This window comes from Rattus norvegicus, chromosome 11 (genome assembly GCF_021556685.1).
Source record: "Rattus norvegicus strain SHRSP/BbbUtx chromosome 11, alternate assembly SHRSP_T2T, whole genome shotgun sequence".
NCBI lineage: Eukaryota > Metazoa > Chordata > Mammalia > Rodentia > Muridae > Rattus > Rattus norvegicus.
In genome coordinates this window covers 25,229,728-25,257,124 of record NC_141544.1, presented here as the reverse complement: position 1 = coordinate 25,257,124, position 27,397 = coordinate 25,229,728, and the positions used below count along the sequence as shown (strand labels likewise).

The 27,397-nt window shown below is 40.7% G+C and overlaps 1 protein-coding gene and 1 non-coding gene across 6 annotated transcripts in view; one reads left to right on the top strand and one right to left on the bottom strand.

Annotated features, from left to right (window-relative positions):
• The first annotated feature begins 1,908 nt into the window (after positions 1 to 1,908).
• On the top strand, positions 1,909 to 1,990 carry Trnav-aac31 (transfer RNA valine (anticodon AAC) 31). The gene has a single exon. It is a non-coding gene; the product is annotated as a tRNA-Val (tRNA).
• Positions 1,991 to 5,009: 3,019 nt separating this feature from the next.
• The window catches only part of Robo1 (roundabout guidance receptor 1), a 1,048,129-nt gene continuing 1,025,741 nt past the window's right edge, over positions 5,010 to 27,397 (bottom strand). For 3 of the 5 annotated variants that reach the window (XM_087576842.1, XM_087576841.1, XM_087576843.1), the window contains 4 exons: positions 26,529 to 26,681; positions 16,627 to 16,935; positions 9,337 to 9,533; positions 6,268 to 8,011 (listed from right to left, as the gene is read on the bottom strand). In XM_087576842.1, the coding sequence (XP_087432968.1) occupies positions 7,997 to 8,011; positions 9,337 to 9,533; positions 16,627 to 16,935; positions 26,529 to 26,681 (674 nt within the window). In that variant the 3' untranslated portion in view covers positions 6,268 to 7,996. 5 annotated transcript variants of the gene reach the window in all.

Sequence of the window (27,397 nt, the reverse complement as noted above, 5' to 3'; positions counted from 1 at the left end):
AACCGCACACACACAATCTCCTGCAGACACAAGGGGCATTTTTGAGAGATTTTAAAGATGATTTGTGAATAACTGTCATGCTGTGATCAACAAGCACAAGGGAAGAGGATAAAAATATTTATCAGACAAAAACTCATATAAAAATTTTAATAAAGAATATATACTATAGAAAAGGTATGGTAGGTAAGTTTCAGAGAACAAAAATACGAACTGAACGGGTAACATTAAGGAATATATAATTATATAATATATTCATATACATATATGAATGCAGTAACGATTGCATTTAACGAGTTTTTAAAAAGGCTATGAATTTGAAGGAGAGTGGGAGGGGCCTATTGGAGGGTTTGGAAGGAAGAAAGGAAAGGGAGGAACGTAATTAAATTATAACCTCAAATATTAAAATAAAAAAAGAGACGTTCGTTACTAGAACTGTCTCCAGGGTCATTTGCAGGCGGGCTCTGTTTGAATAGGTAGCATGTGAGCAATTCGCTTTCTTGTTGGGTAGCAAACTTCCTAAGCGCACTCCTCCGTACTGGGACTGGCCATTTGGTAGGAGGGTTAGGGTTAGGCTTTAGTTTTGTTGTAGGGCAATGCAGGTCCCTGGGCCTGGCTCCAAACCAGCTAAGCCTCATTGAATGGGTTCTGTTTCTTTCTGGCTTCAAACTTTTGACCTTTTCGTCTCTCTCATAACCTCTCACTGAATTACGGAAAAGATAAGGTATAATAGTTAAGATACATTTATTTAGTAGCAATGAAAATAATTTTATGGTTGGAATTACCACATTAGGAACTGTATTGATGAGTTATAGCATTAGAAAGGTTGAAAATCACTGCTCGAATTTACCCAAATCAGGACAAGGGCTGTCAATACCATTCTGGAAGCACAAATCAGTTATTTGAACAAAAATGTTACTCAAAATGATCCCCTAGCAAAGGCGTCTTCTCGGAACCAGGAGCCAATTACATGACTCCAGCAAGGCTTCACATTCCTTCATTCAGTTTGTCCACCACCCCTGCTTTCTCTTTCTCTTCCAGAGCTGAAGACAGAATCCAGGGCCTTGTATATTCTAGGCATTCGTTTTAACTTTGAGGCACATCCCATGTTGTGGCTTTTGAGATACTCATGTCATTATAGCTCAGGATGGCCTTACTCTGTGGCCTGTGCTCACTTCAAACTGTCTTCTGCTTGTGTCTCTTGGATGCTGGATTAGAGTGTGCACCATCATGCCAAACCCCAAGCAGCCCTTAGTTATGAATTCTGAAGTTCCCAGACATTAGCCTCAGGTTTCTGGGCTGACACTGGCCTCTAACTAGGCTTGAATTTAGTTCTGCTGCCACTGTCCCCTCGGGCTAGTGTCAGGCACCAGGGCAGGTTTACATTGTAAAGAAGGTGCTCTAAACCGTCAGAAGCCCTGCAAGGAGGGACAGAGGAAACAGTTACGGAAGTCAAGCTGGGTACAGACATGGTTCCTTCAGTTGACATTTCCAAGAGTTCTGTTTTTCCAAAGCTGCAAAACTTACAGCTTTACTTGATGAAGAAGTTCGGAATGTTCCAAGATTCACCTATCCATGGAGCTCCTGAACTCTCAAAAACAAAACTTTCTGTTTGCTATAAAAATTTGCCACAGAGTCTAGTAAGAAAGCTCAGTGGCTAAGAGCCCATTCTACTTTCACAGAAGACTAAGGTACATGTCCCCACACACCCACAATGGGCAGCTTCCAACTGCCTGTAACTCTAGCCCCTGGGGAGTCGATGCTGTCTACTTTACAACTGTATGCAGATTTGGTGCGTGCACGCACACAACACACACTTAAACATAAATAGTTATCTTTTAAAATGCATCATACAAAGAGTAACTTAGTAAACAACAAAAAACGGACTTCTCCTAGGTTAGAAGTTAAAGATTCGGGGGCTGGGGATTTAGCTCAGTGGTAGAGCGCTTGCCTAACAAGCACAAGGCCCTGGGTTCGGTCCCCAGCTCCGAAAAAAAAAAAAAAAAAAAAAAAGAACCAAAGGAAAAAAAAAAGAAGTTAAAGATTCAGGTGCCAATGTGGTTGGGTTTTTGTAAAAGCTGGGTCACAAACCATTGATACCTCATTGTATTCAGGTGGGATGAAGAAAGAGCCTGTTTTTGTTCCCATTCTGAGGGTCCCACAGTTAGGAGCTTATCACTCGAAGACCTCATCCCCTAACTCCATCACAGTGTAGGCTAGGATTTTAATGTTAAATTGAACGGAGAAACTTCCCACTCATGACAGAATACTTAGACAAATCTAAGTATTGGGAGCAAGAAATTTGTATACGTATTTCACCAAAGTTAAGATTTATGTTAGAGCTTTAATTTACATGACACTGTGCTAATGCTTCAGGGATAGACTTGGAGAACAACTGATTTGTTTATGCCAGTCTCAATTTAATTTGAATTTTATTCTGTTCTGAGGGCTTCGGTAACTTGACATGCCTAATATGTAGTGTGTGTGTAGATTTCAAAAAGAACTTTATTGTAGATAATTCTGTTCAGACATACATAGTACATCTTGTAGCTTTGGTCTAAAGTGCCCGATTGCAGTGATTCTAAGATTAACCCTCCTTGCCATTCTTATACATTCCTGATTTATGCCAATGATGATTCTCTTCTAAAAATGTTCAGTATGTTAAGATAATTAAAACTCAAGACACATACTGTTGAAAATAATCTGTAAGAACTAGCCCAGTGTGAAAATAAATTAAGTATGTGTGACTAGTTTCAGATGTGGGTGTTCCTAAATTTTATGTTAAAAAGGGCCAATTGATGATTGTTTGATCTTTTTTTTTTTTTTTTTTTTTTTTTTCAGAGCTGGGGACCGAACCCAGGGCCTTGTGCTTGTTAGGCAAGCGCTCTACTACTGAGCTAAATCCCCAACCCCGTTTGATCTTTTTTAATACCATGTTCCAATGCTTTCGATAATGCTGCTCACAGCAGGTAGGTGCTGTTTGGGACACGCCTTCTTCTCACGTGCTCTCATCACCTGCGCTCAGGAGTTGAATACCTGGCTGTGACAGTCGCCTTTGTCAATGAGGCATGAGAACAGTGTTCAGACTCTTTGCCTTCAGATTCTCAAGCTTCCAGGAAGAGCAAGGTAGCTTCCCTAGGGGGACATGTTTGCCCACCTCAAAGGACTTATATTAACTTTTCTCCTACTCTCTGGGACTAAGGCCCAAATAAACCCCATGCGTCCAACTCTGTCTCAGGCTCTGTGGAGAAACACCAACCAAAACCAGTCACTTTCTGATCCTTCCCTGATTCTCTTGGCTAAGCGTAAATTCTCCAAGCATCTCTCTGTGTAACAATTTACAAATAATGAAGGTGTGAGACTTGTGTACTCCTACAGTTGGTGGTCACTCAGCCAAATAGTACGGACATTAATGCTGTGCTTGCCCCATTTCCTAGAAAGGCAACTAACTTGGCAATGATATTAATTTCCATATGAAGGTGCTCTTTAACTGCTCCTAATTCCTATGCTTCTTATATTGATGAAGCAAATGACAATTTGCTTACTATCTCCTTTAGGAGGCATTCTGAAGAGTAAGCAGGGAAAACTGTCCCACAATGGTTACTGAAAGTGATGTCTATACATTGACTCATTCCAGCCTCAGATATATTACAACAAACCCGACACTTATTTCGTGGAGTAGGGGTTCTCAAACCCTTTTAGATTATTAGTCTTCTTTCTTTGAGGTGAAAGGGTCTTCCATCCACTTCCACCAACACTCATCTCACATGGGGCAACTGGTTCAGGGGACAATGGTAGCTTGGGAGGTCCTGAAGAATTCTCAAGTCTTTGGGGGCCACAGACAAACTGCCAAATTTCAGGTTTCTTCAGATCCCAAACAGGGCACAGAAGAGCAAACGAACTCTGACTGTCATCTTCTCACACCTCTCCACTTGGGTGTAATCACAGATTTAAGGGAGGTTTGATGGGGGTGGGGGTGGGGCAGCACAGATGGAGATTAAGAGATGCCAAATAAATAAGTAAATAAATAAACAAATAAAGTAAGTAAGTAAGTAAGTAAGTGAAGCTAGGTGGTGGTGGCTTACACCTTTAATCCCAGTACTTGGGAGACAGAGGCAGGTGGATCTCTGTGAGTTCAAGGCTAGCCTGGTCTACTGAGTGAGTTCCAGGACATCTAGGATGATACAGAGCAACCCAGTCTCAAAAACAAAACAAAACCAAATCAAAACAAAACCAAAAACTCCAAAGAGTTGACCAATGTGGACCATTGATAATTTGACAACAGTGATGTTCAAGACCTCTGCCTCTTCATACCCCAAGTTTTCCTCACATAGAGCCAGTCTCTGGCATTTAGAGGCTACCCTGTGGAGAATGAAAAAAACAAAACAAAACAAATTTCATGGCACATCTGAAATTTTTAAGAAAGCCAGAGATGACTCAACTCTCCTGGGACCATCACTCAGATAGAAATATCTGATGGAAGAGAGGCTCACAATTAAGCTTATGATGATTACAAGATTCACAGGGTCTTCCTCTAAGGATACACACCCAGAAAACAATTGCTGGGGATTAGACACTGGGACAGCTGCTAGTGATGTACAGGCAATTAAAGGGATGCAGCTCGTTTGAGTCATCGCCCATAGTGGGGTGGATTTTTTGGTAATATAGCTGGATCTGAGTCACCCGAACTTCTATAAGTAACCCCCTCCCTTCCCTAAAATGCATTGGTTCACTAAATTGGACTTGCATGTGTCATTCATTCATCTGTTGTGGTGCTGTCTGTGGTAGATGGATGAGCAGATGTTTGCTCACATCTGTCCAGGAAAAATCCCATACACTTCAAGATTGCATTATGTTTGCTATAATGTACAACAGCAGCCCCCAGTAGACACTGAATCCATTTATTGAGAAGTCAAGTGACATGTCTGTATTACCAGACTGTGTGAAGAAAATACCAGAAACACAACATCAGCAGTTCATTTACTGCCCTTGCCCCCAAAAGCAAAGACACGAACAAGAACACGAAGCATTTATTTCACGATGGGGGTATTTCACAGTGAGTTTTACTTACCAGAGGTGGGAGGACCCTTGTCCTTATACCACACTTAATGCTTTTACTTTCATGCAAAATTTTAGGAACAAATCAGATTCGAAAAGTGGAGATTGCATGTGTAGCGAATTTCAGTCCATAAATAAACAATATCTTATACCATTGTGAAGTTTACAGAGTCTATGTAGATACATCAACTCACTGAATCATGACAACAGCTCCATGAGGTAGGTCTTATTGACTTTACAGGTGAAGTACCTGAGACTTAGAGGTTAAGTAACATGTCCAAGGAAACACAGCCATGACAAAACTAGAACCCAGTGTTGTCCCGGCCCTCTGACGTGCAGATTTTGTGTGTGAATTGCAGCATGTAATAGAAAAAGAGAGGCAGTGGCTTAGTAGCTTACCCACCTAGAAAAAGAAAAACCAGTCCATTACATATGTCCCCACCCCCCCAGTGATTTGTTTCTTTAAAAAATAGCTTAGAAACTAACTCCTTGACTACTGGGTCTGTAGAGGTATTAAATGGAGTTGATAATTACATCCCTTTTATAAAATTAAATTCCAAATTAAGCCCTTCGTTGTTCCATGTCTGTTCTTCAGCTTTTCAAATTCTGGTAAACACAAAAATTAGGTTAAAGGAAAAATATATATACCACAGGGTGGGTGTCGGGGGCGGGGTCTAAACTCCAGTATATTCTGTTGATCTTGACATTTCCACGACATGGTACCCATCTCATCCACCCAAGTGAAATTCTGCAATAGGGTGATTTAATTGATCATAATGTGCAACCTGGTCTATAAGTGCTAGTCCAAATTTTCTGACAACCAATGGGATTTATAAACTTTGTTCCCGACAGAGCATAGGTGCCTTAAACTTGACAAAAGAGGTTTACTGTACAGAGTTGCATCCTGATTATTTTAGAAATAGGCTAACTGAAATTCAGATACACACACGGAAACAAGCACAGCACACTTTTCAGAGTTCATCTCTGATCACACAGCTAACTTCAACTTCAGAATCATCTCCCACTTACTCCCCCCAACTGAAGCGAGAACTTTTGCTTAGCAGTAGAAGCTGGATTCTCGTTAAGAAAACTGAGAACTCCTTCTTTTTTCATAACGTAGTGGTGAAATGTTAAGACAAAACGACTTTGTGATCTCATGGAATAAATCTGATAATCATATAATGAAAAAGAAATCAACACAAGGAAGGATGATGTATTTGAGAACATTTTTAATAAATAATATGACAAAATTACTTTTTTGATTATTGAATTTTCAGTATGCAAAAGTATGGCTAAAAATAAGAGGTTTCTTACATGAACATAATGAAAACATTAATCACGTGGGTTGTTCCCTTAGAACTGCACATCCTTTCTATGGGACATGGGGCCTTTTCAAATTATCTAAATGAATACACTTAGTTTCTGGTGAATACCAGCCTTTTGATTTTATTTATTTATCTATTTTGTGGGTCAATTTTGTTTGGTTTTGTGGGGTCAAGCCTGATACCTATGTATGACTAAAGGTTCATTTTGTTTTCTTCAAATAGCACCAATTATAAAGTCAATGAAATTTGTAAAATGTAAAAACACCAAAAAACAAACAAAAAAAAAAAAAAAGAAAAAAGAAAACCCATAGAAATCTACAGTCACGGAGCATCACTTCTCAGTTCCAAGTCGGAATGCCTCTCATGAGTGTCTAAGGAAATCTTATAAGATTCAACATTGGCCACAACAAACTTAAAACAACTCTTTTTTTTTTTTTTCTCTTTAAGTCCACAAAAAATTGGAACCACTTGGTTCACAGCCCACGATAAGGTACCTGACCTTGCTAGCTGTCACCATTCAAATATTGCAAATAGAAACACAGAGCATTAACAAAACAGGCTAAAAACACTTCTCAACAGCTTCCTCAATAAGACAAAAAAGGTTAATAGTTACAATGGTTTACAAATAAAGTTTAGTGATTGTGCTTTTAAAACCAAAAAAAAAAAAAAGATTAAAAACAGTGCATTACAAAAACAAACAAAATAAATCAAACAAACCTCCTTAAGTGGCACTTCTGAAAGTTGAATTGACACTACCAGAAGAAATTCAGGCCAGTTAAGATAGGGATGTCCTTACCCAATTGGTCATTAAAAACATCCATTTGCTTGTAATATGCATTCGTAGTTGCTTTTTGATTGAAAAATAGAACAAGATTTTTGCTAGGTTTACTTCTCACAATGACTAGACAACCAGAGGTCCAACTGGCTTAGCCTTACTTATCCAAAAGTACATTTCCAAGAATATATTTCAATGATTGAAATAAAGACAAAATAAAGTACCACCAGGAGTTGCAAAGAGTATATATTTACAATGCTTCTATCCCATTCAAATGAACTGTAATTCTGCGTGTGATAGATTTTTAGTTTATCCCAGCAAAGGGTGGCATGAAAGACTGATTCTAAAACTCACATAAAATGAAGTACGCTTTAACTGGCATTAGCAGTTGGTCATGGAACGGTTATACTTTGAGAGCCCTTGGCATGAGGTTGAGTGATCCCCTTTGTATCTTTGATCAATATTTTGCTATCAATTAGCTGGATAGATAAGCAGTGCAATGCCATATCTCAGGGGCAAATTGCAAAAAGAACTGATCTGTTCTTTCTCGCTGGCTGCTGGCTGAAGCAAGCATTCAAGACACTTCCAATACCGGAAGTCAAGTATAACGGCTGCAACAGCATCTCGGCAGGGGGAGATTCATTAAGGGTTAGGCAATCAATCAGCAACACTAAAAACCCAAGAAACTTTTTAAAAATGTTATCCCAACAGGAGGAATAAAAACGACGATTTGTCCACTCCGATCGCACTGAACGTTTCATCTGGTACGGTGTGTCATCTGACGTGAGGCCTCTTGAGTGACGGCTTTTCACATGGGCATCATAAGCCTCTCTGGTGGTCTTCAGCTTTCAGTTTCCTAGAAGAGATGGATTTGTGGCTAAATTTAAGACCAAACCCAGAGATAACCGTCTGATGTTTACTTATGGTCATCGACTGTGAGTGTTTTCTTCATTCATTGGTTGGCATGTATCGCAAAGTGTTCATCACTACTAATTCATTTCTCAACTTCAGCTGGTCTTTACAGCAACTCGAGCCATCCACAAACAAGGACCAAGCTGTTCTGAAGCAGACCTGGATGTCACAGGTAGGAGCACGGGCCCTGGGTAAGGAGAAGCGCTCTAACTTCCCACTTCCCCTAGGTGCCATCTCACCAGTTAAATTCTGCATCCACTTTATAAATACTGGATTTAATGTCAAGACTCTTTCAGTCATTCCCCTTCAGTCCCCCCTCCCAAGTTATTCTATTTAAAATGCCAAAAACTAAAGGGGAAAACAAATACTCTTGACAGCATTTGTGGGAGAAAAGTTTTCTTATTACAAACCACAAAGTCTAAACACAGGATACATATAATATTTAACTTCATGTGATTTCTTAACATTTTCATCTTACGTTTTGGAGTAAGACTCTCAAATTCATTCAGCATATACTTGAGATTAAATATCTTTGTAAGGAAACAAATTTGTCTGTGAGTTACTTTTTATTGAAGAGAAAAAATTACTAATTTTTAAAGGGAAGGGACTTTTAAATATGACTTCCAACTATATCTTGTATATTGTTTCTAGATTACAAGAAGGGAGGAGGCTTTTATTTGACTTAGAAAGAGCTCTTTTTTGGGCTAGGTTTCTTTCCAAAACAGTGAAAGTGAAAGACGGCTGGAAAGTCTGTCAAATTAGGCCTGATGACAGACAACAGAGGCTACACACACATCATAATAGCTTACCTCATTGAGGATTCTTATAATACTATGAATTATAACATGTCAGACCGAGTTACTTCTAGAACTCATTCAAAATTTCAAGGGTTAACAATGATGTTTTTGGGCTGGAGATATGGCTCGGAGGTTAAGAGCACTGGCTATTCTTCCAGAGGTCCTGAGTTCAAATCCCAGCAACCACATGGTGGCTCACAACCATCTGTACCCTCTTCTGCCTTCTAGGCATACATGTAGGTAGAATACTGTATACATAACAAATACATAAATAAATAAGTATTTAAAAAGCAATGATGTTTTTGAAGACTTAAAATTCATATTCTTTCTGATAGAAAACATGTATGACATTCAGATGGTGGAGAGAAAATGGGTCCATGTCTGTATGCTGACAGATGTTCAGAACTTCAAAGGCTGACATCATGGCTACAGACAGACTAATGTTTTAACGTTTTGGGAAAATTATGCATACCTCTAATTCTTCATTATTCTCATCTCCTCTTTCAAATCCCCCAAGTACTTGCATTTCTGCCATATTTCTTCGGCCCACATTTGCTTGCTCTCTCTGTCGGCTTCCTGAGCCTCTTGATGACATTGAGCTTGAAGAACTGGGATCCCTAGGGTTGTTTGACGTTGGGAAAGTAGGCCTACAGTACGGAAGGATATCCTCTGTGTAAAGAAATACAATGAGAGCATGTGAGCAAGACAGAACACTTTCATTTTATATCTAGTCACTCCTCTCTATCTGTAATGGGCAAGCATGGGTGACTCAGAGGCATAAATACCAAACAGGACTGCCTTTTGGAGATGCCAATAACACCTCTTATTGTTTTCTACTGACTACACTCATAAGCTAGTATCCATCTCAAATTCACACAGGACCCAGGACATTACAGGAGACAAGTCAAGTGAGGACTCAATTGACTTCCATTCTTTTATTTACCATGTGGTCTTCAGTAATTTAGTTTCTAACTCCCACACATGTGACAGGAGAACATAAGCTCTTATTGATGACATGAACAAAATAAGAGAGAGAAATCACTATGTAAACAAGGCTTTCTTATAAGGAGTTAGCAAGGAGTCAGTTCCCAATTGAAATTTAAGCTTAGGTTCAGATACTCCCTCTTGAGGTGCCAACTTCAACGTATTTGCACCATTAAACTCTGAATCTCAGGAGCTGACTTCAAATAATAAGGCATTTGTGCTTTGAACATGAGTGGCCCCTATAGTCTTATATATTTAAGTGCTTAGTCCCCTGTTGGTGGAACTATTTGGGAAGGATTAGAAGGTGTGGCCTTGTTAGAGGAAGTATGACATTGGGGATGGGCTTTGACATTTCAAAAGCCAAGCCATTCCCAGCTAGCTCTTTCTTTGCCTTGTACTTGTATTTGATGTATGTTCTCAGCTCCTGTATGTGCCTGCCTGCCTGCTGCCATGTTCTCTATCATGATGGCCCTGAACACAGCACTCTCTGATATGTGAGCCCCTAGGAAACTCTGTCTCCTATCAGTTGCCTTGGTTGTTGTGTCTCTTTACAGCAATGGGGAATAAGTAAGACAGCATACTATCTTCTATCTTCTTACAACTTTAAGTTTACTACTGCTGAATCATGTGACTGCTTGTTCACTTTTCTTCCATAGTCTGTCTGTACTCTGGACATAAACTCATAAGAACTAAACTCGTTTATGTGTTCTCTGTAAATGTAAATGTCACTTTTATTTCCTCAGGTAAAGGGATAAGACGAGAGCCATACCCACACTTTACCAATGCATGGCTTGGGCTGAGCCAGAGCAGTTCTATCTAACTATCCCTAGGCCTAGGTCTGGAAGCATCTTGCCTCTTCACAATCTAATCTTTAATCTAATCTTTAGTCTGCAAGCATGGATCTTGAAGGTTTCAGCTTTCAATTGTCTGCTAAACTAGTCCTGGCATGTTTTAGACTCCAAGACGTGTTACTGAAGAAGGTCATCCTTTAGCTTTTCCTGAACTCTGGCTGGCTGGTTCAACTCAGCTGTTCTCACTCAAATTCTTCTCAAGATGACTGATTCAAATTGGCTTCTTTCAGCTTCTGATTTCTCTGCTTGGAAAGACTGCCTCTGAACTCCAAGAACTGAACTGCTCCGAACTCAACTCCTTTGCTCTGAACTGAGCTCAACTGCAGTCACCTAGATTACAGAGAACATATTTGAACTGACTGGCTTGCTCTTCCTTACTACTCTACATAGTTTCTCTTTCCTGCCTGTTATCATAAGAGACAGGCATATCCTACCTCTGACTATTCACTCAAATCTTTCTCTGACTCTCCAAATGATGTCATTCTTTGGGATTAAAGGTGTGTAGTAAAGGCATATGTGTATTCCAGTCAGAGGGATTAAAGGTGTGTAGTGTGTCTGTATTGCAGCCAGCTCATATTTTTGGATATGATCGTTGGCCAAAGCAGCCATGTTACTGGGTTAGGATTCTTTTAAAGTTCTCCCTGCTCTGCTATCCCCCAACGCTTCTTTTATTCCTTTCCTCTCCATAGTGCCTGAGGAAAGCTTCATTTCTCCTGAATCCCTGATATTCTCTGCAGCAGAAGGTGAGGACTGAGCTTCCCTTCTAGCTCTCCAGTATGTACCAGTTCTAAATGACTGCTCCCCCTGTCCTTTCAAGAAAAGTCTCCTCCTGTGAGCCATGAGCCACTTACTTAAGAAGCCAGTCACAATCCCCTATCTCTTTTCATTCTTGTCACTGCCTCCACCCACAGTTCTGACTCTGGGGAGGTTTCTCTCCCGGGGCAGTCTCTTCACATGTATCTTCTTAATTCAACCTGTTTCTTCCTGTTGACATACATTTTATCAACTACAATACATTCAAATTTTCTCTGCTTTGCCCTAAGTCTATTCTCCTCGGGGATCAATGTGCTCCTTCCTTCCTTGCCCAACAACCATCTTCTTAAAAGGCAAACGGGGCTGGGCTGTGGTGGCACAGGCCTTTAATCCCAGCACTCAGAAAGCAGAGGCAGGCAGATCTCTGTGCCTTCAAGAGCAGCCTGGTTTATAGCCAGAGTTACACCCAGAGTATGTCAGTATTGAAAAACCAAAACCAAACAACAGGGAGACTGACTTAAAAATTGGTAGTTTTAGGTCCCATTCATTCTGTTTCCTGATGAAATCGCATCACAAAGTCTACATTGTCACATACAACTGAGAAAGTAGATGGGGCTAGCCACATTTCAGTCCTTGTATCCCAGGACTTCACTCTGTTCCTTCTGAATTGCAATACTGCTATTCTCTTAGCTTTCAGCAACCCTTCCTTCCTTACCTATCTTTTTGGGATATGTTTTATATGTAAGTGTGAAGAAGTCATGTCAGTGTCTAATATTTTCTCCTTTCTTTCCAAAGCTGCACACACACCACACGCACAGATATTTGTATATTTTTTTCTTTTCAACTTCTCTGGGGGCAATCTCATCTATTCTTTGGTATATAATATTTTGAGAATATAATTTTGTCTATTTTATGTATTGTTATACTCCCAGACTATCATATAATAGATCGTCAATAAATAGTTTTGAGCAAGAAGAGAAGTGATTGTAACTACAGTTCCCATGAACTATGTCCTGAATCTCTATCTCTGACAACCAGCTCAGTTATACCTCTTTATACTCAATTTGCTAGGCACTGATTTCGAGATGCCTCTCCTCTGCGATTGGTTGTAACACTCAAGAGACAACAGGGATGACTCTGTGGAGGTAAATGACCCTTCATGTACTGCTAGTCCTTCATGTCTGCATATTTTTAAAATCATTGTGGGGGTGGGGTGAGGTAAGGGTTGGGGGAGGATGCTGAGACAGGCTTTCCTTATGTAGTGCTGGGTGTCCTGGGAATCACTCTGTAGTACAAGCTGGCTTCGAACTCACAGATCCAACTGCTTCTGCTTCTGCTTCTGCCTCCAAGTGCTGTGTACACAGCCAACGCCTCGCTGCCTTGCATATTTAGTTTATATGTCATTTCTTCAGGAAAGACCTCTGGATCTTTCTTGCCATTGCACAATGGAAGTAATGCTGGGTGTAAGAATATTTTTATTTGGTCAGTCTTCAAGGCATGCTTGGTGGCACAGGCTGGGCTATACTGAAGACTTAACAGTCAGTGATAATGTCCTTAGGGAGGACATGGATACCTAAAACCTTAAGGTATCTATGAATTATAATATCTAAATTTTCTCCTCCTCTGTATGTGTGAACAGATGCTTATAGACATCTGAAGACTTAGTGCTGTAAATATAGTACAATGAGTATTTGATATGTGTAGAAATAAATCAAATGGAGGTAAATGTCGGCACAAAGGATCAGACCTTCAAGTCTAGGAAAGCACTTTCCTTAATTAAAAATATCCATTCATTACATATGTAAATCAGGGTGCCTCCTTCATTAAATAAATAATGTAAATTGAATCAAGAAGGTGAAAATTACAGCAATGCTTAGCAATGATAATTTAATGATATACACTCTTGGGGTTATGGTTCAAATAAAAATCTGGAAAATCAAAGCACAGTAGCAACTGGATCTGCTAAATGCATTTCATGGAGTAGGTTTCCTTGTTTCTAGCTTAATGGTTTCCAACTTAGTTCTATAGATAGAAATAATTTTATGATGTCATAGCTACTTATTAAATTTCTAAAGATTGCTTTTAACTACTTTTCCTCTTTGCTCCGACTCTGTCACTCCCAGATCTTTCCAGCCCTGTGGTTTTCTCCTAAAGCATCCCTCACATTTTGAAATTTGCTCATCATCATAAAAGTGGTCATACTTTCTGACCAGACATGAAGTCTATAACTGACATCATTATATTTAGCATATAAATCACAGCTCAGAACACACGGCTGGAAGTCAAAAGTTGTTCAAAGTTGGTATTACCAAGGACTCTGTGGCCACACTGTGGGAGTGTCTGTGTGAAAGGCACAGTCTTTGAGATGCACTTGACGTCTGAGTCTGTGTTTATGGAGGTCTACTTTGGTCCCAGAACAAAGGGGACCATCCTTCTTGTTACAAGGAAGTTACTGAGCACACAGAGCAAGTGACTGATTACAAATCTTGTCCAGGTAGGTTTCCAATGTTAGTTCCTCCATCACATCCTCTGTCTCCTACATCAATACTGTTCTTGTTGGTTTATTTTGTTTAATTTTTTTTCAAGGCAGTGTTTCTCTGTGTAGCCTTGGCTATCCTGGAACTCGCTCTGCCGACCAGACTGGCCTCAAACTCAAATCCACCTGCTTCTTCCCTAACTCTTGGACAGCTCCTTACCCAGTGCTCAGATTAAAACCATCTGCTAGCACCACCAGCCTCTTTCTTTACTTTATTTTTTTAATCTTTTTTTGTTTGTTTTTAATCTCTCTTACTTGGCTTTCTCACTATAGTATAGAACGATGTCTATTCCTTTCCTAAAAACCTTCCACCAATCTAGCTTTCATAACAAACTCCAAGCTGGCCTTCTCATCCAAACCTTCTGAGAATTCCTGCTCATAACTTTCTGCTTGAATGTGAAATATCTCACAAGCTCCTGTTTGAAAGCTTCCCCACTGGTGGTGCTGTTTTGGAAGCTGTGGAACGGGAAAGAGGGGTCTGAGTAGGGAGAATTACTGCACTGATGTGGTGGGGGGTATCTTTGAATAGTCTATGTGCTCCTGCTTCCGGCTGTGCTCTCGCTCCAGATCGCATTCTTCCCCCGAAACCCTTTCTGCCATGCACTCTCCTGGAAATGTTAACCAAAATCAATCTTTCCTCCCATAAATTGTTTTTATAATATATTCTGGTCACAAAAACATAGAATGACTAATACAGGTCCCTTTCAAAATGTTTACTCCCTCTTTGGTCTTCCAAAGTCTGGCTTCTACTCAGACTATTACAGTCAACGGTTCTTGGAAATAAGAATCATGGATGACACATTTCAAAAATTACCTTTTCTCACAAAATTACATCAAACTTTCACCTTATGACATTTTATATTTCTTTAATTTATATTTATTTTTTTGGGGGGAGGAGCTGGTCATAGGCTGTACACACTTGTTACTGTATCTTGCACTTCTCTCTCACTTTGCTACTTTTTCATGTATGTGAATGGTTTATATATGTGTGGGTGTACTGTGTGTGTGTGTGTGTGTGTGTGTGTGTGCATTCACATGATTCACACAGATTGATGTCTGGAATCATCCTCCCTCACTCTTCTATCTTATTTGTTGGGGTGGGATCTCTCAGGCAATCCCTGAGCTCAGTGACGACTAATCTTAATAGCCAGCTTGCTTTGAAGATTTCTGGCCTCTGGCTTCCACAGCAGGAATTGTGGGAGGACAGCACAGGTATCCAGCATTTACCATGGCTTCTGGAGCTCTGAATTGAAAATATGAAATTAAGCTTTGAAAATAAGTGTTTTAATTGTTGTGTCATTTCCTTGCCCTCTTATATTTCTTACCTCCATCCTTTCTAGGTGTGTGTGTGTGTGTGTGTGTGTGTGTGTGTGTGTGTGTGTGTGTGTGAGAATGATGCTAACACTGAACTCAAGGCCTCTGCTGAGTACTCTACAATCCACCAACTTCTAACCTAAGCACATGATTTCTTTAAAAACTCTTGTTTTCAGAATATCATACTCAAGTAAAGTATGACATATTTTCATAACTACCCCAACTCCTTTCACACCCAATTTCCTAATTTATGAGTTCTTTTTCAAAATTATTATTGTTACACACAAACATATATACAATCTACTGAGTCTATTTACTGTTGCTTTTATGTACATGTGTTCAGGGCCAATCATTTGGGATCAGACAACTTACGTGGAAACTCAGCCTTAGAGGCAATTGATTCTCTCTCTGTAGCCACTGGCCACATGCAACTCTTTGTTTAGGGGTAGGACCTTATGGAATTTAGGCTACCCATGTTGGCATGTCAACTGCTGGTGTCTTTATGCTGTTCCTTTTCCTGCACGACATTGAAAGGTCATGGGTACATTTTTCTCTTTTATGTTTGGGGGATATTACCTAGCAGTAGGCATCCTTGTCATTTGGGTCTTACAGTCACTCACCCTCCTCTTCTCTGGGGTTTCCTTAGCTTTAGGTGTAGGACTTTCATTAAAGACATATGAACTGGGGTAGTTCTACCCAGCCGTAATCCTTACAAATCACAACAACTGGCCCAGCAAGATATCCCCAACAGTTCAAGAGCAGGACTTTTTAGCCTTTGGGGTAACCAACAGATGTTTAATTGGACTTAAAGTCCAACTGATGGGAAGGAATTCGTACCATAAACCTAGCCAAGCACCTGTAGCTGGCGAGGTCACAGACCCTAGAAGTGACTCTGCTACTACCCTTCTCTGGAGCTAATGTAATTTCTAACTGTATTCAAATACTGATCCTTACACTCACAGATAAGTACAGCTCTCAGCTCTCATCAATGGTGTCTATATTTACTAGAGATGGAGACTATTCCAAAGATGCACAACTGGTAGAGAACGGGACACTCTTGTTTCCTATCTTAGCTGTCACGATTGCTATGTCTTTAGGGCACAGTCTTGACATCTATGAATTTGATTCAAATGGCATCACTTCACAGAAGCGTGTGTGATGTCACACATTGGCATGGATTGCATTTAGTAAGCTGGGCACGTTCCCATTCCGCTGGTAGAAAGGCCTTGATCAGATTTCTTTCCACATGGCCACAGAAAGCCTACACATGTGTCCTGGGAGCTTACAGAATTCTGTGTTTGCCTAAGGCTCGGGAAGTCAGTACCTGGGATGAGGTGTGTCTTCGCTGGTGGAAGGTCTCGCTTTGCTGTCTTCGTCCCTCGTGCTTTCCCTTCGTTTGGCTGCTCCTGTGCTTCTCTGGGGTCACCTGGGCTTGTTCGCAGGTCAGTGACTTGTCTTCCGTCCAGAGCTTCTCTCCCCTTGTAACTGCCGCCTTTTCTGTCTGATGATCTGTCTGCTCTCGCTTCTATAGAAGCGAGCTTTGGCCCCATTATAGGCCGTGCCTCCAGCTGTGCCTTGGACTGGACACTGGGCGATTTTATAGCAGGCGGTGGCACTGGAGGGGGTGGAAGATCTAAAAGGAAAATTTTAGATGCTGTGAGAGCTGGCATGTGTAGATTCATCAAAACTAGGTGCATCCTTGCTGTCACACTCAGTTTTGAAATATTCTATCTTAATTGATCTAGAGCAATTAGAGGTAACAAAAATTAAGGCCGATGGTTTTAATACTTTTATCATCATCTAGCATGGAAAAACTGGATCATAGGCTCAGGACTCGGAGACTATCTACTGTAAAGCTTGCTGCTACTGTACATGCACACTGTCATCCCCCCGCCCCATCCCCACGCCTCCAACCCCACTCCAACCGGCAGGCAGAGCCTCCTAGTTGATTTTAGCATGCTTTCAGAGGTCTTAGATGAATATTCTCTTACATCTCTAGGCAACCTCTTCAAATTGATTAAGGCTGGCACTTAAGTTTTAATTGCCATCTCTAATCTGGCCCAAATCCCTTCTTAATGTGTAGGTAAAAAGCTCCACATAGATTTTTAACTCATTTTCTGATATCAAAGCTGTCTACCAGTAGACCAAAGAAAGAATAATGCCTTTAGATTCTTAATCTCTACTTTACTGTTCTTCAAATTGTTTTATCACACATATCTAGAGTTCACCCTCTACTCAGACATTTTAAAGTGGATAATTACTGGTAGAAATGTAGGTTAATTGTGTGTTTTATAGGTACGCCTATATCTAGTAGGTATATTTTAAGCAATACCCTTTTATATAACATATTAACTTAAATTTTTTGGCTTCATGAATGCCTCTCAAATTGAAATTATGCATACAATTTAATATCTAGAAAATGCATTCTTCTGAAGCAGGGTTGAAATTCTTAAAAATGATTCCTAGATATAGTCCATGAATAAAGAGATATATTTTCATAGTATGTGGTAAAGTTAACTTAATATGAACAGGTTTCTAGGGGCAAATTGACTTGACTGTGCTGTGGAAGATGGATAACAGTAAAGGAGACTTTATTCCAGGAGGCTAAGAGGTCATAAAAATAGTGCACACATACGATAGCAGATGAAATATTACAGTGGGGTGTTTAAAGGAGAGCAGAGAATACATTTGAGAGATAAAGGATGTAAATTAGTGTTATTTAATGATCAATAGACTATAGTACTGGGGAGGGGAAGCTGGCAGCAATGACGTCGAGGCCTTGGGCTATAGTCTACCATGTAGGTATTAAAGCATCCCCTCAGGTGTGGAGTGCAGAAGTGAGCAAGAGGCTTTTGTAAAGATGTGGGAGTTCAGTGAAGAGGAGGGGCTTGCTACAAGACAGCTAGCTTTGTGCTCAGCGCTCATCTCAAGAGTAGTCAAAACCGGACGAAGAGAAGTCAGCATCACTATATATTCAGTCACGTTGGTAGGGAGAGCAATATTTTTACAGAAACACCAAAAAAGGATTGATCACATATTTAAAAAAAATATTTAATAACATTTTAGCCTTGGAATTTCAAATAAAAATATCCATTGTAAAAAAAAAAAGAAAACATGGTAATAATATCAAAGTCATATATGAATTAAGACATGACAGGACATCTCATGTCCCCTCATCTCCATTTCAGTCCCCAGTATTGATTAGGAAGAGTGACTAGTTTTGAGACTTTCCTATAGCTCACTCCACAAATTACATTTATACAACAAAGCTGCAATGCTAAGTCACAGGATTCAAGGGAACACCATTCACAGCCAGGTTCTATAAGCACTGGTCACGTGGGGCTATGCATAGTATCCATCCATCTGTAGGTAGTAAACTGATAAAAAGCATCATATACAAATAAACGGTCTTGCATTTTTACTAAGATGAGCTGCCCTGTTTCTTTCCCTTAGTCATGTAATTGTATGTATCTCCAAGTGAGTACATAAATTCCTTTTTTGTATAATGTTTTGTTCAATAAATATATCACCAGCTAGCCATTCCCCATGGAGGAATGCATAGGTTGTTTATAAATGTTTTACGGACATTGACGACGTCCACTGATATCATTTGTATGTGCCTCCATGAGAAATTCTTGAATACCAGAACGACACCTTGAAGGGACTGGAGATTAGTGATAGTCAGAGCGCTCGCTCGCTGAGCATGCACAGTGCCCTGCGTTTGACCACCATGCGATCTCCATATCCAGGATGCAGACACAGGAGAATCAGACATCCCAGGTCCTCTTCAGAATCAACCAGGTCCAAACTAGCTTGGGCTACCTGAGGCCTTCTCTTCAAATACCTCAACCACCAAAACGTACCTGGAAGACCTTACTATGATAGTAAGTGGAAGTGCCGAGCAACCTTAGTTTAATGTAAGATCTCTCATTCTTTTATATATTTATGTTGCACTAAATGTACATATTTATAAGAGAAACTACCTCCCTCTCCTCATTTGAAGCAGAAGCAGAAGCAGAAGCAGAAGCAGAAGAACAAGAACAAGAACAACAACAACAATAACAACAACAACAACAATAACAACAACAACAATAACAACAACAACAACAACAACAACAACAGGTCTTCCTAAACTGAATTTTCTTTGACACCTCAGGTCGAGGCCAAGATATCAGAATAAATTGTACTTCACTGTAAAATAGAAAAGCCTGAATACCATTTTATATCTTGCTGTTTTCATTAGGGAATCCTTCATTTAAAAACCTTTATTACCCTATGTCATGGCTTACTGTGCTACAATATGCTTTTAACAGTCTCCACACCCCGTGGCCGAAGTCCAGACGGTGGAATGGTTTTCTCCTAATGCTGGAATCCTAGTACCTTATTCTGACACACATACAGCCAGTCACCACAGCACAGATTTCCCATCTGTTGATGACTTCACAGAAGTTTTTACAAAAACAGCTTTTGTTTCCATTTGTTTGTTTCTGGTTTTTGTTTTGTTTTTGAGATAGGATCTCACTATGTCGGCTAAACTGGCCTTGAACTCACAGAGAACCAGTTGCCACTGCCACCTAATTGCTGAGCTAACAGGCTGCCACACCATGCCCAGCCCCAAGGCAGTATTTAGAGATAAGTATTGAGGATTCAAGTCCTCCCTCCCTTGCTACTCTTGGGTTGATGCTAAGTGGGAAGATAGATGTATTGCAGATCTATCTCTGTAGGAGAATGTGATGTGTTACATCACACACACACACACACACTGAACCTGAAGAAGGCAAGAAAGAGTTAAGAAAGAGACTTTAGTCAGTGGTGTAAACAGGAGATGCAAAGGCGTAGTGGCTGGAAGCAAGCTCAGAGTAAAACTAGAAGCTAATCCAAAGCATACCTGCAGGCAAGGCGCGAGAGGATCTGTGTACTCCTAGTCTGCTGTTTGCTATAAACACAAAGCAACTGCAGACACATTATCAGGAGGCAAGAGACTGTCACTTTTAGTAAATAAAATATCTGGGCTCTTCAGGGCACTGAAAACTAAAATTATTGCTATCAAAAGATCAAGCAGAGTCCTGGGAACCGAAAGTTCAAAAGGAAATCTATTACTGGATATTCTGGATAGATGTTGTCTGTAACTCCGGTTAAAAAGAGAACCCAGTGACTGTGCTAAGAATCGTAACTTCCTGTACTTAACTGACAGAAATGCTAGCAGGTTTCGTATGTCTTATAAACAGATTGTTGAAGAAATTCCTCTTCTGTGGGTATCATGAAATAATTACAAAGCTAAACTAGAGGCTACTTTTACATGAATGGTTCTCTCTTTCTCTTACTGCTCAACATTGCTTTCCCCCAATTTATGCATTAGTATATATGAGCACTGTATGCATACCTGGTGTCCTTGGCGGCCAACCAGGCTATCCAATCACCTGGATATGGAATTATAACTTATTTTAAGGTGCCCTGTAGGTGACCAGAACTGAACCTGGGTCCCCTATGAGAGCAGCAAGTACTCTTACCCTCTCAGCCATCTTTCCTTTTCTCCGCGTGTAATCTTATTAACATATTCTCTCTTTCCAAGAAGCCCCAGCTAACAAACTATCGCTCACATAAAGAAATACGTAGGAACACACATGTAGGTAAGTGTGCCAGCAGAGCATTAACTTGCCAGACAGATCCCCCACTCTATTAATGTAGCTGCTCAAAGTCCCAAGACCTTGTAATTAAAGATAAATCAAGTCAAGATAACATCATTCTAAAGTGGGTGGTGAATTTATAATTTATGAAAAGGAGGACTAAAGAAATATTATAGATTTGGTTTTTAAATGAAGTATGTAAATGTATCGGGAGGGTTGGGGGAGGGGGCAGGAAAGAGTCTATTAGAAGGTCCTAGAAATGTACTTAAACTCCACAGACTTCAGCTGATAAATATTCATATCTTTTAATCTTGTCCTCCAGCTGGGTGAAGCCTGAAAACAGCAAACAGGAAATAAATAATCAATGCTGTGAGGAGAACTGGATGACGTGGTAACCTGCTTCACAGGCAAGGGTTCTCTGGGCGTTCATGATGCCTTGTATTTACCTACAGGGCGAGGCATGGCCATGACGTTGGAGGGGTTGGAGGGTTCTTGTGCTGTGCACCATGTTCCTGCCAAACACCTCACTCAGACCAAAACCCCCGCTATCCAAGAATGTGAGTGTGTTTGCAATCTTCACAGAAGCAATAAAATTAAAGTGAGCTTACTAGATGGGGTCCAATCCAATAAGACTAATGCTCTGATAAAAAGAGTCTAGAGAACAATTACAGGCTGAGGGGAGACTGAGAAGACACAGGAGGAAGGCCTCCAGAGCATGCACCCCTGCTGGCAACTGAGTCTCACACTTTCTCCTCCAGAGCTCTGAGGCAATGCATTGTGCTGCTTTAATTGTAAAGTCTGCAGTATTGTTTCGAGACAGATCAATCAACAGATAAAGACTAGCTGAGAGAAATCCTCAAAAATTACACGTTATTGACTCAGAATGAGGTCTTGTTTATTCCTTTGGATGCTTTAGAAAGTAATTTACTGGGAAAATTGAAATTTGGATGATATTTATAAAGCAAAGGCCCTCTAAGCTCAATGTTACCCATTCTGAACATAGTTCTCAAAACTGATACTCAAGAAACAAACTCATCCAACACAGTCAACACACAGTGCTTAGAAATAAAGGAAGGGCTGGAGAGATGGCTCAGTGCTTAAGAGTGCTGCCTGTGCATGTAGAAGAATGCAGATCGATCCATGCTTATCACCCTGTACAAAGCTTAAGTCCAAGTGGATCAAGGACCTCCACATCAAACCAGATACATTCAAACTAATAGAAGAAAAGGCGGGGAAGCATCTCGAACACATGGGCACTGGAGAAAATTTCCTGAACAAAACACCAATGGCTTATGCTCTAAGATCAAGAATCGACAAATGGAATCTCATAAAACTACAAAGCTTCTGTAAGGCAAAGGACACTGTGGTTAGGACAGAACGACAACCAACAGATAGGGAAAAGATCTTTATCAATCCTACAACAGATAGAGGCCTTATATCCAAAATATACAAAGAACTCACGAGTTAGACTGTAGGGAGACAAATAACCCTATTAAAAAATGGGGTTCAGAGCTAAACAAAGAATTCACAGCTGAGGAATGCCGGATGGCTGAAAAGCACCCAAAGAAATATTCAACATCTTTAGTCATAAGGGAAATGCAAATCAAAACAACCCTGAGACTCCACCACACACCAGTGAGAATGGCTAAGATCAAAAACTCAGGTGACAGCAAATGCTGGCGAGGATGCGGAGAAAGAGGAACACTCCTCCATTGTTGGTGGGATTGCAGACTGGTACAACCATTCTGGAAATCAGTCTGGAGGTTCTTCAGAAAATTGGACATTGAACTGCCTGAGGACCCAGCTATACCTCTCTTGGGCATATACCCAAAAGATGCCCCAACATATAAAAAAGACACATGCTCCACTATGTTCATCGCAGCCTTATTTATAATAGCCAGAAGCTGGAAAGAACCCAGATGCCTTCAACAGAGGAATGGATACAGAAAATGTGGTACATCTACACAATGGAATATTACTCAGCTATCAAAAACAATGACTTTATGAAATTCATAGGCAAATGGATGGAACTGGAAAATATCATCCTGAGTGAGGTAACCCAAGCACAGAAAAACACACATAGTATGCACTCATTGATAAGAGTGTATTAACCCAAATGTTCGAATTACCTTAGATGCACAGAACACATGAAACTCAAGAAGGATGACCAAAATGCGAATGCTTCACTCCTTCTTTAAAAGGGGAACAAGAATATCCTTGGGAGGGGATAGGAAGGCAAAGTTTAGAACAGAGGCTGAAGGAACTCCCATTCAGAGCCTGCCCCACATGTGGCCTATACATATACAGTCACCAAACTAGATAAGATGGATGAAGCAAAGAAGTGCAGGCTGAAGGAACCGGATGTAGATCTTTCCTGAAAGACACAGCCAGAATATGGCAAATACATAGGTGAATGCCAGCAGCAAACCACTGAACTGAGAACGGGACCCCCGTTGAAGGAATCAGAGAAAGGACTGGAAGAGCTGAAAGGGCTTGAGACCCCATATGTACAACAATGCCAACCAAACAGAGCTTCCAGGGACTAAGCCTATACATGGACTGACCCTGGGCTCCAACTGCATAGGTACCAATGAATAGCCTAGTAAGAGCACCAGTGGAAGGGGAAGCCCTTGGTCCTGCCAAGGCTGGACCCCCAATGAACCGGATTCTTGCGGGGAGGGTGGAAATGGGGGGAGGATGGGGAGGAGAACATCCATATAAAAGGGGAGAGGGAGGGGCTAGGGGGATGTTGGCCTGGAACCCGGAAGAGGGAATAACATTTGAAATGTAAATAAGAAATACCTAATTTAGTAAAGATGGAAAAAAATTAAAATAAAAAAAGAATGCTGACTTCTTCTCCAGAGGTCCTGAGTTCAATTCCCAGCAACTACATAGTGGCTTGCAACCATCTGTAATGAGATTTGATGCCCTCTTCTGGTGTGTCTGAAGACAGTGACCGTGTACTCATATAAATAAGACAAATCTTAGAAAAGAAAAGAAGGGAGGTTTATTAAAAAAAAAAAGGAAACAAAAAAGTTACCAGCTACTCCATACTTTACTATATGTTTAATTCTGATTTTTAATAAAAGACATCTCAACCTCTTCCTTCTACCCATTAATCTTTTAATACTGTGAAAATGTAGCTACTGGGATGGTATACAGTATGATGTGTAGATATATTCTCTTTTAAAAATGTTTATTTTATGTGCATAGTGTTTATCCAACATGTATACCTGTGTGAGGGTGTCAGGTACCCTGGAAGTGGAGGTCCAGACATTTAGGAGCTAGGAATTGAACCCAGGTCCTTTGGAAGAGGAGTCAGTGCTCTTAAACCGTTGAACCACCTCTCCAGCCCCTCAGATCTCTTTTTCTCAGTGCAGTGCAGTAACCTGATGGAATTGCTTTCCGAGAAAACCCCTTTGTCTCTATTTCAGAGACGCTATCAAGAGTACACACAGTAGCTTTGGTGTAGATGGTGGGAGAGGAACACAAAGCCAGGGGCTTGAATTATGAAGTGTGAGTGACAGTTTGCATGTCTTTTGATGGGTGCATTAAGAATGATCTGGATTTTGTGGTTTTAAATAATTAATATCCATTTTAGGAGGTATAAATAATATGCAGTGTCTGCAAAGATATATTCAGAAATGAGTTGAAGAAACAGTCTAGTAGTCTTAATTTAAGGATACATAGTTCACTCTGTTGAAGGAAGATAAAGCTATAATTTAAAAGCAGCTTTATTTTTTTTCTCCATTATTTATTTTCATTACAGAAAACTATTATTATCTTTTGTGCAGGAGTAAGCACTGATAATTTGCATAACTACTTTTGTGAAATGAGCTATTCGAAATCCAAGTAATATTTCACATTAACTTTTTAGCTCTAAACGTGTTTTAATATCATTCTTTGGTATTCCTGAAATTAAGTAAAAAAAAAAAAATAACCTGAGTGCTTTCTCATTCGATTTAATTCTTTTTATTTGTGGATTACTTGCCATTCGTATTTAGTTTCTCAATACGGTAAAACAAGTCCTGTAGGACGGAGGGAGGACACAATTACGGCTCAGAATTCTTAAGAATGGCATGCTATACAAGTGTGATACTGTGCTGGTTAACCTAGCAAGCCTTCACTAGTTAAACCATTTTTGAAGGCGTGGCCAGACTCCTCTCCAAATACATATAAATAAGAGGTAGAAATATCTGCACCAAGTTTTAGGCCAGATTTTTTCCCATACGAGTTCAATTTAGATGTGTTTACATCCAGGCTTGACGTTTGAGCAGCCTTCCAGTGAAGATTCCTGTCTTCTAGATAATAGCCATTGATAAAACAGCAATAAAACTTGTAAAACGCCATTACAGGGGTCCCATAAATGTAAGATTGCCTGTATAGTTTGAGGATTTACACCTCGTGTTTGTCCTGCCACAGAGGCAAACAGACTCAGGGCCACTGTAATAAGCCTTCAAAATCAGATAATGTTCTGACAGCTGGGTTTCACTGACAAGAGAGTGCTGGGCAGAAGCAGGGACAGAGGCCCAGGTGTGCTGTGTCATACCAGTATTTAATGTGGGCTAATATCAGCCAGACGCTTGTGAGGGAAAAATGCTCAGAAAAAACTTCGGATCATAGCGCGGACAACCGCTCGTCGCCACGTTACTTGTGCTGTGAGTTTGTATTAAATTTTTCTGTCAAGTGGCAAGACTCGCCAGGGGTGGGGGGGGGGGGGAGTGCCTCCAAACCCTCCCCGTAACCTTGGATAAGAATCTATAATATGAAGCTTTCGGATGATAATAGCAACTGATAGTCTTTATGAAAAACTGCTGCTTGGTCAGGAAAGTCCTAATCAGATTGTGGCAGACACCCCAGATGTGGAGAAAGTGACTGTGACACCATTCTTCCCCCCACCCCTTTAGCAGATTCCGAAAACTTGACAAGACGGGTGAGTCTGAGAGAATTTATCTCACATGAATTTCCAATAAGGCCCGAGGGCTGTTCTATAAAATGAGAAGGTGGTGCTGCTTTAATAAATGCTGGGCCACCTGAGGCACTTTCATTAAAGGCTTTCTCTAGACAACATCACGAGGTTTGTCTTATCTCCCTCTGTCCCCTTGACAATACAAGTGTTCCCTCTTCGCAAGGGTCCATATTGCACGTGAAGGCACCAAGAAGGGGGTCTGAGGTGCCTTTGCGGCGGCACACGGGCTACCTGTAAAGCCACCGTGGTTGCGAAAAGAAATATCCCGGGACCTTTACTGCCCTGTTTCAGAGCAGAATTAATTTTAAACGATGGAAGGAAGGAAACAGAAATATCCTGGAGGTATGATCAGTGCAGCTGACGCTAGGACACCAACGAGACTCGTGGCCATTGTGTGACGCTACCGAACATACTTTTAAAAAAAAAGTACTGATTTAATTCTTCAATAACCTGCTGTTTAAGAAGAATGCAGAGGCTAGAGACAGGTGCCAAGATGTGGAAGAATTCCGCCCCTGTAACTAACACAAGGCTACGTGATTTCTGATGTCAGTGCGCACACTCGCTGGCCCCCGAGACATCGGGCAAACAGGCAAGCCTCAGAGATGTTTCCATCCGTGTCCATGGACTTACCATCTGTGTAGGCCTCTCTGCGCAGATGTCCTGGCTGGTGCTTCTGTTTCTTGGTGGGTCTGGCTTTCTGGATTACAGCAGCACTCATGTTGCTGTCTGTAGACACAGGACTCGTGGGCCTAGGGCACTGGGAGGCATGGAAGTGTCGGCGGCCTGAGGAGGAGAGCCAGAGGCAGAGTCATCAATGAACTGTAATGTCACGCAAACAGCCAAAGCAAAAACACTCAAGCTTGGAGACAATTCCTGGTTTTAAAACTCAGCACCCACCAAATAACCAAGTGCCTCTCTCCCTCCATTTACGCTAACTGGAGAAAACACCCCTAAAGCACCCACAGTCTTTTTCTTTCCGTAAATACCACAGGACTTTCATTCGGCTGGAGTTCACGATCCTACTTATTTAAGGGGAACCCTGCAATTGTGTTTTCCCGCTATCATCACTAAAATGTTCTTAAAACAAGACTGCTGTTATTTTCATGTATCACACACTCAGCGCTCGCTGCTTCGTCGTGAGGAAGAATCAGACTCCTTAAAAAATTCATGTTGTAAAAATGACCTGGATTAATTACCCCCTTAATTCAATTAAGTCTGGCGGTAGTATTCTTCCCAGTAGAACCCTAATAACTTAATAACATCCTTGGACATTCTCTCTGGAAGTGTTCTGACATTGATCAAGCTCACATACACAGTCTCACCTAACTATACTTCTGTGTCTTTTCTGCCTCAAGATATTAGTCAATCCTCATAGTCAGTGGCCCCATGACTCCAGCATGGTAAAGACGGTTATTTTTGAAGAGGCAACATTGTTAGGTGATAGTAAACGTTTAATTTACTGAGCAGACATGGCACATTTCGGTGTCATCGAAGTCCCT